The sequence below is a fragment of the Rhipicephalus microplus genome, chromosome X (assembly GCF_043290135.1).
Source record: "Rhipicephalus microplus isolate Deutch F79 chromosome X, USDA_Rmic, whole genome shotgun sequence".
Taxonomy (NCBI): Eukaryota; Metazoa; Arthropoda; class Arachnida; order Ixodida; family Ixodidae; genus Rhipicephalus; species Rhipicephalus microplus.
This window is the reverse complement of record NC_134710.1, coordinates 143,020,248-143,035,515: the sequence shown is the minus strand read 5'-3', so window position 1 is coordinate 143,035,515 and position 15,268 is coordinate 143,020,248. Positions and strand designations below refer to the sequence as shown.

General features: G+C 43.1%; 1 protein-coding gene across 4 annotated transcripts in view; it reads right to left on the bottom strand.

Moving 5' to 3' along the window:
• Positions 1-13,861, bottom strand: part of eIF2beta (eukaryotic translation initiation factor 2 subunit beta) — a 90,207-nt gene extending 76,346 nt beyond the window's left edge. Inside the window, exons 1-5 of one of the 4 annotated variants that reach the window (XM_037428085.2) lie at positions 13,654-13,861; positions 10,264-10,420; positions 8,316-8,410; positions 6,568-6,760; positions 4,632-4,714 (exon numbers count right to left, since the gene is read on the bottom strand). In XM_037428085.2, the coding sequence (XP_037283982.1) occupies positions 4,632-4,714; positions 6,568-6,760; positions 8,316-8,410; positions 10,264-10,420; positions 13,654-13,671 (546 nt within the window). In that variant the 5' untranslated portion in view covers positions 13,672-13,861. Of the gene's footprint in view, positions 1-4,631; positions 4,715-6,567; positions 6,761-8,315; positions 8,411-10,263; positions 10,421-13,532 lie in introns of all 4 variants that reach the window. The other 3 variants (XM_037428086.2, XM_037428082.2, XM_037428084.2) reach the window with 3 other exon arrangements.
• Positions 13,862-15,268: the final 1,407 nt, after the last annotated feature.

Genomic DNA, 15,268 nt, shown 5'->3' with positions numbered 1-15,268 from the left:
TTAGATTCACGTTGCCACGTTCCTTTCCTCAAGTTTTATTATCGCCCCATTACACTACATTCCGCGCAAACCGCACCTACGATGTTCGAAAAGCTTCGAGGCTGTAGTTGATCGTTTTGTTAAGATTACGCCGACTTCGTGAAGATTTCAGATTATTTTGGAACCTATGTCCCCGCTAGAGATAACGCTAGAACATTCTATGGCAAGTGTATAAGTGCCGATGCACTTCGCCACTTGTCAGTTGATCGACTGCCGATGCTCCATTCGCCACTATCAGTGCAAGACTTTCCATTTACCGGGCACAAGTTCGCCCAAATAAACAGTTTATTATTAGACATGCCGTCTGCTTCATTCGTCTACCTCATGACTCCGTGACATCTGGTGGAGGTGCTACTTTCATGTACCGGACGCCCCCTTCAAGCCGTGAAGCCAGCCCACGTCACCGAGAAGACCCCGATGCCAACCACGAGCAGCAAGGCCTGGCACTGGAGTACGGGCTTCTACCTGACACAACTACGAAGGCCAAGACGTTGACAGCGACCACAGCGACAATGACAGCGCCTGTGCCACCTGCACTGCTCCTGCAACCTAAGGAGCTGCCAACTTTCCGCAGTTCGCCGCTCGAAGACCCGGAAAGCTGGCTTGAGATGTTCGACCGAGTCGCCGTCTTCAACACCTGGACCGAGGACGACAAGCTTCGGCATGTCTATTTCACTTTAGAAGACGCGGCTCGAACCTGGTTCAAGAATCAAGAGCGAAACCTGACGAGGAACGTTTTTCAAGCCAGGTTCCTTGCCACTTTTGCAAGTGTGGTCCGCAAGGAGAAGGCTGAAGCCCTCCTCGAAACCCGCATGCAGCTGCCAAACGAAAACGTAGCGCTCTTTACGGAAGAGATGACCAAACTCTTCCGTCACGCCGACCCCGAAAGACAGGCTATTGGCAGATCAAAGCAGATGAGAGAGACCGAGAAAAGACTGCGTTCATAATACCAGACGGCCTGTTCGAGTTTAAGGTCATGCCCTTTGGTCTTAAGCCTGCGATGCTCCAGCGTGTTATGAACACCGTGCTCACTGGATTGAAGTGGCAGACATGCCTAGTGTACTTGGACGATGTCCTGTTTTCCTCAAGCTTTGACAACCATCTACAGCGCCTTGAAGCTGTACTTCAAGTAATAAAGACCTCTGGACTCACTGTGAAGCCAGAAAAGAGCCGCTTTGCATACGAGCAACTCTTCTTCCTGGGACACGTTATGAGCAAGTCCGGAGTACGCCCCGACCCGCAGAAGACAACAACCATCGCTGCATTTCCGTCACCTGCCGACAAGAAAGCTGTGCGTCAATTTCTCGGCCTCTGCGTCTATTACAGGCATTTCGTAAAAAATTTTTCCAACATCGCCGAGCCACTCACTAACCTGACAAAGACCGACGTCGAGCTCCAAGAGGGAAACCCCGCAGGAGGAAGCATTTGAAGAACTAAAACAACGCATGCAGGCACCGCCAACACTTGCTCATTTCATTTCGCCGAAAACGCCGACATGGAAATCCACACCGACACACGCAGTGTAGGGCTCTGAGCCATCCTGGTGCGGAAGATTGACGGACTTGAAAGGGCCATCAGCTACGCGAGCCGGTCGCTATCTAAGGTCTAAGTCAACTATTCCACAACAAAAAAGGAGTGTCTTGCCATCATTTCGGCTTTCTCCAAATTTCGCCGTAACCTCTACGGCAGGCCTTCCACCATGCCCTCTGTTGGCTAGCCAACTTGAAGGACTCTTCAGGTCGTCTCGCACAGTGGAGTCTGTGACTTCAGGAATTAACCATTACCGTCGTTTACAAGTCGGGGCGAAAGCACTCTGACACCAACTGCCTGTCTCACGCCCCCGTCAACTCACCGTCGCAGAACAACGAGGACGGCGACTGCTTCCAGGGAACTTTAAGCGTCGATTTCGCAGAACGACAGCGTGCCGACCCTGACATCAAGGGCCTTGTGGAATACCTAGAGGGCAAGGCTGCCGGTGTTCCAAAGGTATTCAAGGGCGGACTGGCGTCGTTTTTCTTGCATAATGGCATCCTCCTCAAGAAAAACTTTTCACCGCATCGGGCCAACTACCTTCTCGTAGTACTTTCAGCGTTACGTTCAGAAGTTTTGGATGCTCTACACGACGACCCGACGGCTGGACACCTCGGTGTTTCGCATACACTCGTGAGAATACAGGACAGGTATTACTGGCCACAACTTGCCGCCGACGTCACTCGTTACGTCAGGACATGTCGAGACTGTCAATGGCGAAATACACCGTCAACTAGGCCAGCCGGACTTCTACAGCCTATCGAGCCACCTAGCCGTTCCCGACGTCGAATTCCGGAAACAAATGGATTGTTGTAGCTACTGACTACCTCACCCGCTACGCCGAAACAAGGGCTCTGCCCAAAGGCAATGCCACCGAGGCAGCCAAATTCTTCATCAAGAACATCGTCTTGCGTCACAGAGCTGTTGGTCTATGAAAGGAAACCGACGACGCTCAACGCCATGCTGCCAATTGTCGCTGATGAAGAAAAGCTCGACGTCACCATCTACCTTCAGCTTTCTTTGTGGCCCTTAAGGCCCACCAACCTAAAAATTATTTGAACTAAAAGTGAAGGCTAGTTTTATTGTTTATTTCCTGGTGTGACTGAGACCCTGCAGAGAGAATGAATTTGGTTCAAAGCACAGGCAGCCTGGTTATTTGCCATGCTACACAACCATGCGTTAATATTTTGCACCGACCACTCCTCTCATCCAGATTGCGCACTCGCATTTCCAAGTCAGAGCCGTCAAGAATGCTCCAAGAAAACCATCAATAAGCAGCTGACACAATCCACTTCGATCAATCAAACACAAACACCATCACTTCTTGGAGTACTGTGTTGGGATCCTTGCCCAAGTGCAAGGATCTCAACACACCATAACAATGTACAAGCATGCCAAACTTGTCAAAAGAGTCCACACCTTTTCCCTCACTATGTTACTTTATTCCTTTCAAAAAATGGGGCCCGTGCAAATTGTTTATTAGTAGCCTGAGCACGGAGTAACAACCTTCTCTCTCTTCCAAGCAGTTCTAGTCGAGCACTTATGTCCGATTTTATGAATGTTCAGAAAAAGTATACTAAAAAATATAACAGGCTCAAAATTGGTGGTTCTTGAATTTAAAGGGGTAATGACCCAAAAATTTTGGCCTTGCGTTTTTCTGCTGCAATGTGTCGCTGGGGCCTGTTAGTCATGGCACATCGTTTGCCGCAGCCCAGGGTGGATAATTACAGGCTCCTTTTAACCAAATCATCTCGGTTTCAGTTTTAGAAAGCCCCAAAAATGACAAGCCACCAGGGGTTGAAGGGCCAGTTGGTTATACATAGTGTAAACTTTCTGTGCGCTACAACGAAACAAAATCAAAGATAACACAAGCGTGAATACGTGTTCGCACTTGTGTTGTCCTGTATAGTTCTTTTTTTATCAACTTCGCATTATTGTAGCACGCAAAAAGTTCACACCAGATGCAACTTTTGTGATGCACTTTTGCACGATCCACATCAAGAAGTCCTTTTGAACAGGAAGCAGCAAAAGCAGTGTCGCCAAACACAAAACTTTCAACGCATGCGCCGCAGTCACGGTCTCACGAGCGGCCGCTGAGCAAGCCTGCTGGCGCAAAATGAGGCAAAAGGGTATGACGCCATCATAGCTTGTTGTATCAGCTGCAATGTGGTGATGTGAAGGAAGTAGGGGGGTTACTGTTGAGTCACTTTGGGGGTTTCAATGCTGCAAGGTGCAGAATGAAGCGCTCTATTGAGCAGGCTAACTTGAAAGTTCATATAAAATACCTTGCAAGCCTTACAGACTGTTTTTCGCAGATTATATATGCATGTTCATGGGAATCGATCCTACAGGCTTTCTTATCCGCAAATATTTGTATGAGTGGTCCTTTAAGAGTTCTAATAAATATGTATATCGGAAAATAACCTTACTTAATATGAGCATTAACTTACTGCTAGGATGATTAATAAAAATTGACTGAATGAGCACACTGAAAGACTACACTTATTTTGAGCAACCTGGATCACTGCTGCATTTGGCAGAGCAGATCTCAACCATAGCCTGATCAAACACAAATTTAACTCGAGAAATACACCAAGGCATGTGAATGCTGACATTCAAATGCCCCTATCAGACATGTAAATCAAAGATTAGGGTCACTACGTATTTTACACATCATTAAAAGCATTGGCCAGCAATTTATCACGTGACAGAGAATGGTGACAAAGCAGGCAAGAGTACACACGTAAACACACAGTCATAAATGATGTTCTATCAAGCATGTTGCAAACCTTGCCACTTTATCTGCTCAGTGAACTATCCACCATTATGCAGGAAGGGTATCCATAAGGGTCCAATAGTAAAAATATATAAATAGCACAAACAGGACCACATGCATTTATGCGTGAATTCACGCCAGTCATGAGGGGTAGGGATCACACATTACAGCGTTTCCGGTGTTAGACAACATAACCAGCTGATATTTAGGCACTGAATGAATACCTGGCAAGAGCAAAAGGGAACCAAAATAAAAACTGAAAAGCAAGTAACCCCTGAAAACTCACCTCATCATATGTGTAATCTCTATCACTGCCTGACCACGTATTGGAACTGCTGGTCGTGCTTGACTTGGTGTCCATGTCTTCTGCTAAAAAGCACAAAAATAGGGGGGGGGGGGGGGGGCACATTTACATATTGTCTCGGTTAGATTCATTTATGCTCTAAAGAAAAAAAGATTGTTCATCAAGGAGAACTTTGTTATAATGTGAATGTGTACAGAGATTTCTTTTAACGTCAAAAGTTTTTATGAAATTAAGAATTAGTAGTAACCTCTGGCTGTCGCTTATCTGGTCAAACGATTTTCACACAACTGGGTTGATTCAGGTTTGGTGCAATGCTGACAGAAGGCTGGTCCACGTTGCTTAAATTAACTAGTGCTAATGCTCACGAGTTCATGTTACATTAGGTGTTTTCACATGCTTCAATGCACATGATTCTGACAGACAACAGCATAGTTCAAATTTTAAAAATCGTACAGTATTCGTTCACTCATCTCGTTCGGATGTAAACAAGAGAGGAGAATTTGCCCAGTCAATATGGCCGACTTTCGGCTTCATCACAGCTTCACAACGAGTGACGTCGGGGCCTCTCCTACCTTTCCTTCCCCCATGTCAACAAGCATGGGCGCCACCATTGCTCGATAGCGATGGCAATAAGACTGCCCTGCTTTTGCCACTGGCTTATTTTGAGCCGCAGACGATTCGAAGCTTCAGTTCATGGTTTCCTTCACGCAGCTGCTGGGTGCAACTGAGGAACGACGCCTTTTCCGATTCTGATGCTTATCATTATGTTCGCGCTTGGCCAGTGTGGTAACTAATCAGAGCGGCTGTTCGTCCGCATTATCGACAATATCAGCTAGCCGCGAGTGATGGATGATAAGAACGGCATAAAATAATGCAAAAGTCGCCGCACCACGATACCCTGCCTTCATCTCGGCGTTGTCGAATACTTTTGACGGCAGACAGCTGCTGGTGTTAACGTGTTAATGCAACTGTTTGGTTCGTTCACGAAGGCGGTTTTAGGAGTGTTTCAGCGTGCTTTTCACCATGGCCTCGCTATACATGAGTGAGAATGACGTCGTGACGCTGCTGAGAAAGAATATGAAGCAGCGGATTTTTTTGAATATTCAGAATAAACGTTCCTTTGGTTTGCTAGCACAGATCAGCTTTTTTTCTATTTCACTTTAACGAAATTTTTGCTTCAACGAATTGTAGCGGGTTCGACTGTAGTGACACTAAACGAAACCCTGTGTCCGATAAACGATACAAGCAAAAGCAAAGCTGCTTGGAAATTGGCTGCGAAGGCCAGCTCAGCACTTCAAACATGTGGCGGACCTTCGGAAATATTCTTTATAATAGAATAAATTTTCCCGGACTCCTAGCAACAGTTCCCTATTGAATAGATGGCATAAATTCCTGGCAATTATTACTGCTCCACACTGTAAAATTGCGAATCTGACGCTTCAATTGGATGTTTGTGTTTCAAAATTCTTTTCATTACAGAACTTCAATGTTACTGTAGCATTATGACGAGGGGCACGCACTTTTGTCAAGTTCGCCGGCCAAGTGCATTTTCCCAACACGCACATTGGTTCGCACAAAGGTGTGTCAAAAATCGCTATGTTGTCTAAACGGGCAACTTCAGATTGATTATGTAAGTTGAGTGACCGGACTAACCACTAGAAAGTGCTGGGTGCACGAGAAATAAACTCAACATGCCAAAATCAACAATCAAGTTTAAATAGATTTTAAAAGTTGAGTGGCTTGACTAACTACTAGAAAGTGCTTGTGGTACAAGAAAGAAATTCAACATGCCAATACCAACGATCGAAAGCATCGATGACCAGTGATCGATTTGAATAGGTGTGCAAACAAAAGAATCAAAGAGAGGCCAAATGTGTAAGAGAAGGTACCTAGAGTACCAACAAGCAAGGTTACTAACCAAATGTTGTGTCGTCATTTTCATCATCTCCAGCCGCGCCACTTTCTGTGTCTACAGCATCAAATGTGATCTTCTTCTTCTTCTTTTTCTTCTTGGGAAGATTGAAGTCCAAATCGTCATCAAAGGCACCATCCCGTTCCTCATCCCTGTCTTCGTCAGCTACGACTAATGATTCTTCTTTTGGTTCTGCTTCCTGCAAACATTTACCCATTTAAATGTATGATTTAATTGCCAATGGCGATTTCAATCAGTGCCATTTAAAAAGAGTTAAATGTCTTGTCACTCCTTCCTGCAAACAGTATTTTATAGTAATTGATTGTGAAAGGCAGCATAATTGAACTCTTAGAGCTTTATCCTTCCACAAGTAGTGGAGCAGACATTTGCTAATTAGAGCACTTTTTGGAACAGTAAAAATGCATAATTGTAGCAGCCTTTCTAACTTTCAGGACAGATGATTTGACCTTGCTTTATGAAGCTAAAGGCTGTAGAGTTGCACGCAATGTGCTGGTAGGCATGAATTAGAAAATACTCCACGTAATTTGGCAATCAGTGACATTGGATGCACAGTTATCTGGAAAAGGAGCATAGACAACAGAAACCAGTGCTACCGCACCATTTTCTTTGCTGCCACCAAAAACCAGAAATGGTTCTCCATTGCAGGGCATGCTTAACTTCTTCAGCCCACTGCAGTCACTGACTGCTTTCTATCACGTTTAGTCAGATAAGGGTTGTTCTTTGCAATAAGTACACAACTACAGTTTCAAACTTTTTAAACCAGGGCTGATGCACTGTTTATGTATTACAAAGTGAGTAAGTTTGCACAAGGACCGTTGATTAGTGGCAAGTCAATGATGTTTTTATAGCCAAAGCTAGTATTCCGCCACTAATGTCAATGCACAAGCTGCCATAAGAGCCAATTGAAGGCCCACACACATCACAAAGCTCACCATAGTCACCTTAAGTTTATTTTTTGCCTAGTGGCTCTCCTCTCCCCCTACCTAATAGAGCTTTCCAAATCGATTGATTGATTGATATGTGGGGTTTAACATCCCAAAACCACCATATGATTATGAGAGATGCCGTAGTGGAGGGCTCCGGAAATTTCGACCACCTGGGGTTCTTTAACGTGCACCAAAATCTGAGCACACGGGCCTACATTTCCGCCTCGATCGGAAATGCAGCCGCCACAGCCAAGATACGAACCCGCGACCTGCGGGTCAGCAGCCGAGTACCTTGGCCACTAGACCACCGCAGCGGGGCGAGCTTTCCTTATCGCCCCTCATGAATAATGTTTTCTGTCTGTCTGCTATCGATATTTTCCTTTATGTGGCCAATGCATTCAAGGAGCATGGGAACAAAAATTCAAAACTTTGATCTTTTGCATAACATTGCAGCAGTTGCTATAATAAAGCCAAAACGCAGCTCCATCAACATTGGTTTTCAAAATAATTCCGAGTTTCCAATGCATGTGATACGATAATTTTTTACACGGTTCACAAAACATGACAGCAGAAAACTTTCCGTAAACCAAACAAAGAAGTAGACATGTGTGCTTATTTATCACATGGCATTTTGCATGCCATTTCTAGAGGGGCAAGAAAAAATTACCTACCAAATGTCCAGTTTGGACATTTCAGCAATCATGAAAACTTGCGAAACTTAGTAATGTGCTCTCGTAAGTTTGATACAGCCTGTACAAAAAAAAAAAAAAAAAACGGAAGTGCACAATATGCATAAAAGAACCCTACGGGAAGAGCAGCATCCATATCTTCTAGGCTGAATGGCTTCTTTTTCTTCTTTTTCTTCTTCAGTCCGGAAAAGTCATCCAAGTCAAGGCTGGGATCTGCACAATCATGCAAATTAAGGCACAATCAGTTTCAGATTTGCCGAAAAAGCTACCCTCCATAATGCTATTATTAATTCCATAAGCAATGAATAAATTAAGGCACAATCAGTTTCAGAAATGCCAGAAAACCTACCCTCAATAATGCTAACAATGAATGCACAAGCAATGAATATGTTAAACAATGAAAACGACTAATACTGGAGCCTTAAATGCCAAAAACATATGATACTGAGCCATGCCGTAATAAGGGACTCCGGACTATTTTTCACCACTGGGGTTCTTCAATGTGAACCAAACCCAAGTACATGGCCATTTTTACATTTCACCCACGCTGAAAAGTGCCTACTGAACCAGTTTCCTTGAGCTATAGAGCTGTGGAAGTAGATCTTAAGGCCAAGCTTTTGCCGTACAACAGGTGATGAAAAAAAAAATGTGCGATCATGCCTGCCAGTTTCTTTTTCCAAGAGAAATCTTCTCAAAAGGCACTGCACACACTAATTGCTCACCAATGCTGGCATACACCACACATACCTTCCAGCTTGTAGTGCTTCAATTCACGAAATTTCACAGACCAATTACATAATAGAGGGGCAGCATGCATTTTAAAATAGCTTGCCCTGAGCTCAAGCATTTCATAACACATATACAATTTGAATGTTCTTTATATAAACACAGTAAAGCCAACAGCAGCAAAGTTGGAAAATCAAGGATCAAGAAGCAATACTCCAAGAACTAATCTGTGGACACTTGCTTTAAGCAATTACCCCTCTTTACAGATGGAAAAATAGTGAGTTGGTCGAATTATTTTGAATCAGACAATTCAAATAGTATATACATCCTATTATTAAGAAAACTGGCTATTTTTAATGACCCTAACCACCAGCATACTTTTGAAAACTAGATCTATGCATGTGTGAATGTCACTCTTCTGGTTCGAAGTGAAAGGAAGCAACTATGAATAGTAGCAAAATATGTATAGTAGTAGGACACATGTTAAAACTGGAACAATAAGTTAGGTTCTGAAATTTAAAAATTACTATAATCAGCACAAATTAGCCCATATACCACACTTTGGATTAATATGAGGGGTTTAACATCCCCAAACCACCATATAGTAATGAGAGACGAGTGGGGAGCTCCAGAAATTTCGACCATTTGGTGTTTTTTAATGTGCACCCGAATCTTAGCACACGGACCTACAGCATTTTCGCCTCTCTCTTCATGGTTTGTTTAATTCAATGTCTTTCCCATTTTATGGATTAAAATCATCCAAAAAGCACACATAGCCATAAACTTCAATTAATGTACTTCATTCAATGTCAATGCCTGGCTTTGTTATCTCATTAACACATACTGCTTCTTAGGCTCGGCTTGTGTGCCGTGCTGTTTACAGTTTTTTCAGGTGGCGTTACAGACAGGTTCTCTGCACTAGGTACCTCAACATGGCAGCTACCTTAACTTTTGGTCTCATAAGAGAGCTTCATGCTCTCCACACTTTTTTTTTTCTTCTGTTTGCCAGCCATGCCGTGGGTGAACACAAAGAAGAGCAAGGAGCCACCATCACTCATCTGATGTCACCACTCCTATCTCCATGATTTGGAGTTCGAGTTCACACAGCATCTGAACCAGCTGGTGGAACAATGACGTCAATGAAAACTAAGCATATTAGGGCATAAGTTTAGATCATGGTTTCAATGCGTTTTTTTTTTTTTACAATTCTGCCATCAATAAGTACGAGAGAGTATCATTTCAAATGTGCCTTTAAAATGTGGTTTCAGCACGAAGCATTTGCCTACGAAGATGTGATCTCTGTAAACTGCTGCACACACGGTAGACCATCTCAAACTCACCGTCATCCTTATCTTCACGGTTCTCTTTTTCAGCATCTTCCTTTTCAATGCCATTTTCTGCTTGGGCGACATCTGCTGCACTGCCATCTTCCAATGCACTTGGGTCAAACGGGGTCTTCTTTTTCTTTTTCTTCTTTTTCAATGATGGGTCAAAAATCTGCAGAATCATCAAATTGGTTCACAAACATTTTCTGGTGCCTGCTATGCAACTAATTGGTCATATAAAAAAAGTATTAACATAATGTTTTCATTTTATTAATTAAAAGTTCTTTACTGCAAAAGCATACAAACAATAGTGGCAACCTCAAAAACTTCAAATGTACCTTAACTGTTCTTTATGAACCCCATGTCATTTTGTTTCTTCACATATACCAGAATGTGATCGCAAGAGAGCAAAATGTCCAATGTTATGGCATTTTCTCTAGATCACATGGTCTGCTATGTCGCTACTTATGCTACACATAGTCCACTATGCTGCTACCACAATGTGGCAGCATTACAGAAAATTCAGCATCTCAAAGAGAGTCCCACACAGCCAATTAACCAAATCAATACAATTATATTTCAATTCAGGAGTTTTCACAGGCCAAAATCACAAAGCACACTGAATTCAGGTACTCCAGTTTAAATTTAATTACATGGAATTGTTTTTCAGATTTATAATAGATTACATTATTATTTATAGTCAATTTATATTTATTGTCATCGTGATTATGTTTACATTCAGATATGTTTGCTGTAATAAGTTTTAGTTATTGATCACATAAATCAGTCGTAATCCCACCTGCAACAGTGTGTCAATAAGACAACAATGTGCACCATCTTGAGCAATGCCTGGCAATGCTGTACGCTAGCGTTCAGTTTATATCGAAAAACCAGTCTTTCTGTGGTAACCACGGTGTGAAGACGCTCTGTACAAGAAGCTCGATGCACCCCCATTTTTAAGACAAAGTGGCAATCTGTGCAAGTTGAAGATGCAAAGCAATATTTGATATGTCAGTTCAAAAACACCCCCATACAGTCATTAAATATTAATACAAGGTTTTATTACTTATGTATGGTATTGCCTTACACAAGAGACACCACTAAAAGTTCTCTGTAGTCAATGCATAATTGGTTCATGGCACAACTTCGCAGTGAGTATATTGGGAACTCGCACAATGTTCTAATGTGCACCAGCACTCATATACGGACCACGGGAGCACATGCCGAAATCGCAGTCTGTGCCACCCCATGCCAAGCCGTTGGCTGTTGAGAGCGTTATTCCGACAGAATAGCTGGCGAGAGCATCACTCTGACGGAATTCGTCAGAGGAATGCCCTCTACCGCAGACAGCTCACCCTTAGATGAAGCAGATGGCAAAAGTGACTAGACAATATTAATAGATTGATATGTGGGGTTTAACGTCCTAAAACCATCATATGATTATGAGAGACGCCGTAGTGGAGGGCTCTGGAAATTTCGACCACCTGGGGTTCTTCAACGTGCACCCAAATCTGAGCACATGGGCTTACAACATTTCCGCCTCAATCTGAAATGCAGCCATCGCAGCCGGGATTCGATCCCGTGACCTGTGAGTCAGCAGCCGAGTGCCTTAGCCACTAGACCCCCGCGGTGGGGCGAATAGACAGCACTAGTACGTATACTTTTGTTCATGGGTGTGCCGTCAGTTATGAAAACTTGCTGTCCAGTCCATTTATCGAGTATTTTGAGCCTCTTACCGAATGCTCAGATTACGTAACCTCTTCATAGAAAAAGTCAATTGTGCATATATATAATCATACCTGCCAAATTGGGGACTTCAAAATTTGCGAGACTCTTAAAATGGAGGATGGGAAAATTCGACACTAAAAAACAGTTTTAAGTATTTGCTGCTTGTCAGGGCCATAACAATGTCATTAAAAATGTGATAGCAACATTTTTGATGATAGCAGTAATACTGGTGCTCGTAGTTATATGGCATATGCAGATGTGCATAATTAAGGAACAGAATCTACGAGCCCCGACAATTTGTAGCCCCTTACCTAAGTAAATCAGTTTTTAAACAACACCAATGCACTAGGGCAAAGGGACTTAAATGTGCAACACGTTAAAAAAAAATTAGAATTGATGCCCTCTGTTGAAACGATTTTCTTTCCACGGTGGTGCTAGCTCTGTTCTTAGGGAATTTGTGGTCATTTCCGTACAATCATGAGGATTGCTCCAAATTCGTAAGTCTCCCAGGCAAATCTGTAGAGCAGGAAAGCATGGATATCGGTTCCCGAGTCTGTATAACGTCATGATTGTCCATTATCAAAACCATTAAATGATTGGAGCTCTTGAGAGTTACACTTAGTTCTGAATGATTTTATATTACAACAGTTAAAGGCAACATCAAAACACTTAATATTCAATGGTTCCACTACTCATGGCAATTCTTATTTGATCACTTCTGCATGTCTTTTACACAACTTTTATCATCCACAAGTCTTCGACGTATCTTTCATCATCCTCTCATCAAAGACCAATTTCAATTTCTAGAATTTCAGACTAAACCACTCATCAATATCAGTGGCATGGTAATGATAGTGCAGTGACCTTTACTATCATTACCAAATAAATGAAATTTATTTGTTCTTACATGGTTGACTTGATCAGAATACCGGGTCACACATGAACCAAATTCTAATATCAGCAAGGGCAATAGGTGGCCTTTATTTTCGACGTGTGCATGCTTGCAATGGGTCATTTTACGGTTCCGCCACATGACAACCAAGTCAGGCAACATGTCATATGGTTCAACGTCAAGAACGATGCCAATGTGACGCAACGAAGTATGACATGTATGATGGCACACGGCAATATGCAAAAACAATGCCCATCCCAACTTTGTGAGTTTGCACATGTTAGAAGACGACAAATACCGCAGAAGAGAAGCAAAGCAGTTCGTCTTTCTCCGGCGGCCTACCTGCTAGCGCGTGCTACAAACGCGTAGGCTTCAACGCTGACATATTGCTATAACCATCGCTGAAATAATGTGCTGCAAGAAACGTAGCAGTCTCATGTCAAGACATACGCGCAGTAGCACCGCCACATGTTCTAGACTACCTCTACACGGTATCAGGTAACATTTAAACTCAATCTTCAATGGTTTGCACTTGCCAAGCTAGCGGCCAGGCTTCTGCTAAGCCTAACCACGACGAATATTTTTCAACATGCAGGACTGTTTCACCACTACAATAGAAGAGGATCGGCCAGAATAATTCTATATAATTCGTATCAACACTCACGTCCTCACCAAACCTGCATTCAAAGCAATCTTCACGTGGTGTAGAGGTTTTAAAGATTTTGCACTTCATAAAATAATGCTCTGATCGCACAAGCTGCAATGCAGATGCAAAATTGCCTCACACTTTCGTCGTCTGCCATGGTGGAGCGAAGATCAGTAACCAACAAGCTTGAACAAAAGAAATGCGAGTACCGCAAGGTGACCGACAGCCTGGCTGGAACAACGACCGAAAACCTAACCCAGCTACCTCGAAACTTCGCCGTTCGTCCACAACCTGCAGTACTCCCACAGCCTCCAAGATTTCCTTTGCCTGCCGGATTATCGGCGATCACTTGGAAAGCGGCCGTCGTCGGAACTGCGGTGGTGGCGCTACTTAAGTAAGGTTGTCTTCAAAATAGTTTTTACGTTTTTGCAGCCTATATGCAACAAAAATAACGTAAAAAATTTTTAAAACGACGTAAAAATAATTAAAATTAACTCTACGGAAGTTGCGCTGACATAAACGACGGGCAATTTGCGCTCGTTCAGCAGGCAACCCTTTAAAAACATGGCATAGCCTTTAAAGTTAGCAAACGCCAAAGTTGCTCGTCTTGAAGGCTAAGTACAAAGACCTTTATTCCTACGTAGGTAGCGCCGCTATAAATAACGGGCGTTCTGCGTTCATTCAGCAGGCAAGAAAAATATAGGAGGCTATTTGGAGGCTATGTAATGAAGGCACGGAGGAAGGTAATGAAGGGAAGCAAGCAGCGGTCTCGGTGACGATGAATCGCCACTGAAAGTTTCAGACCAAAGCTTCCACTGATTCTTTAAAGGATTACAAAAAGTTAAGTACTAAATTACGCGTTAACTAAATACACAAGAACAAATTATTGAAATATTTACGTAAATGATATATGATAAATTAAGGTCAAGTGTGGTTTTCTTTGTATTATAAAACCAAATCTCAAAGGCGTTTATTACCATGCTCTGAGGTCATGCATTGACCAACTTTGTGTTATCAAAGAGAGAAGTGATTCTTAAGAGAGAAGGGAAGAGAAAAGTGAGCCCCGTAACTTTCTGCTGCAGTGAGCGACACCTGTTCTGTGGCGACACCTCAACAGTAGCTCACAAGGGATGGGGGTGAGAAGGGATAAAAGAGGTAGGAGTAAAGGTGTAGAAAAGAGGAAAAAGAAGAAGAGAGGAAGAGACGTGAGGTGGTAAGCCAGAGCGAGCGACAACAAACTGAGGGTACAGATTCTAGTGCACTGTACTGAGGGGATAGAAGAAATAGGAAAGATGGAAGCATGGTCACTGGAGTCCGAGGACGGGGCACACTTGCGAGAACTCTTGTCGGCGTCGGTAGATGGCGTAGAGCAAGTCCAGTCGGTATCCAAGCCTGCAGAGGTAAAACGGGGGCTTAGGCAGGGGTGCCCCCTGTCACCCTTATTATTCATGATGTACCTACAAGGATTAGAGGCAAAATTAGAAGGAAGTGGGCTGGGCTTCAACCTCTCTTTAGTCAAACAAGGAAAACTTATTGATCAGGCACTACCAGCATTAATGTACGCAGATGATATAGTGCTAATGGCCAACAACAAGGAAGATTTGCAGAGATTGATGGACATCTGTGGTAATGAGGGAGATAGGTTAGATTTTAGATTCAGTAAGGAAAAATCAGCAGTCATGATTTACAATGACAACAAAGGTAGTGAGCTTAGGATACAGGAGGTCACGCTAGAGATAACAGATAAATACAAA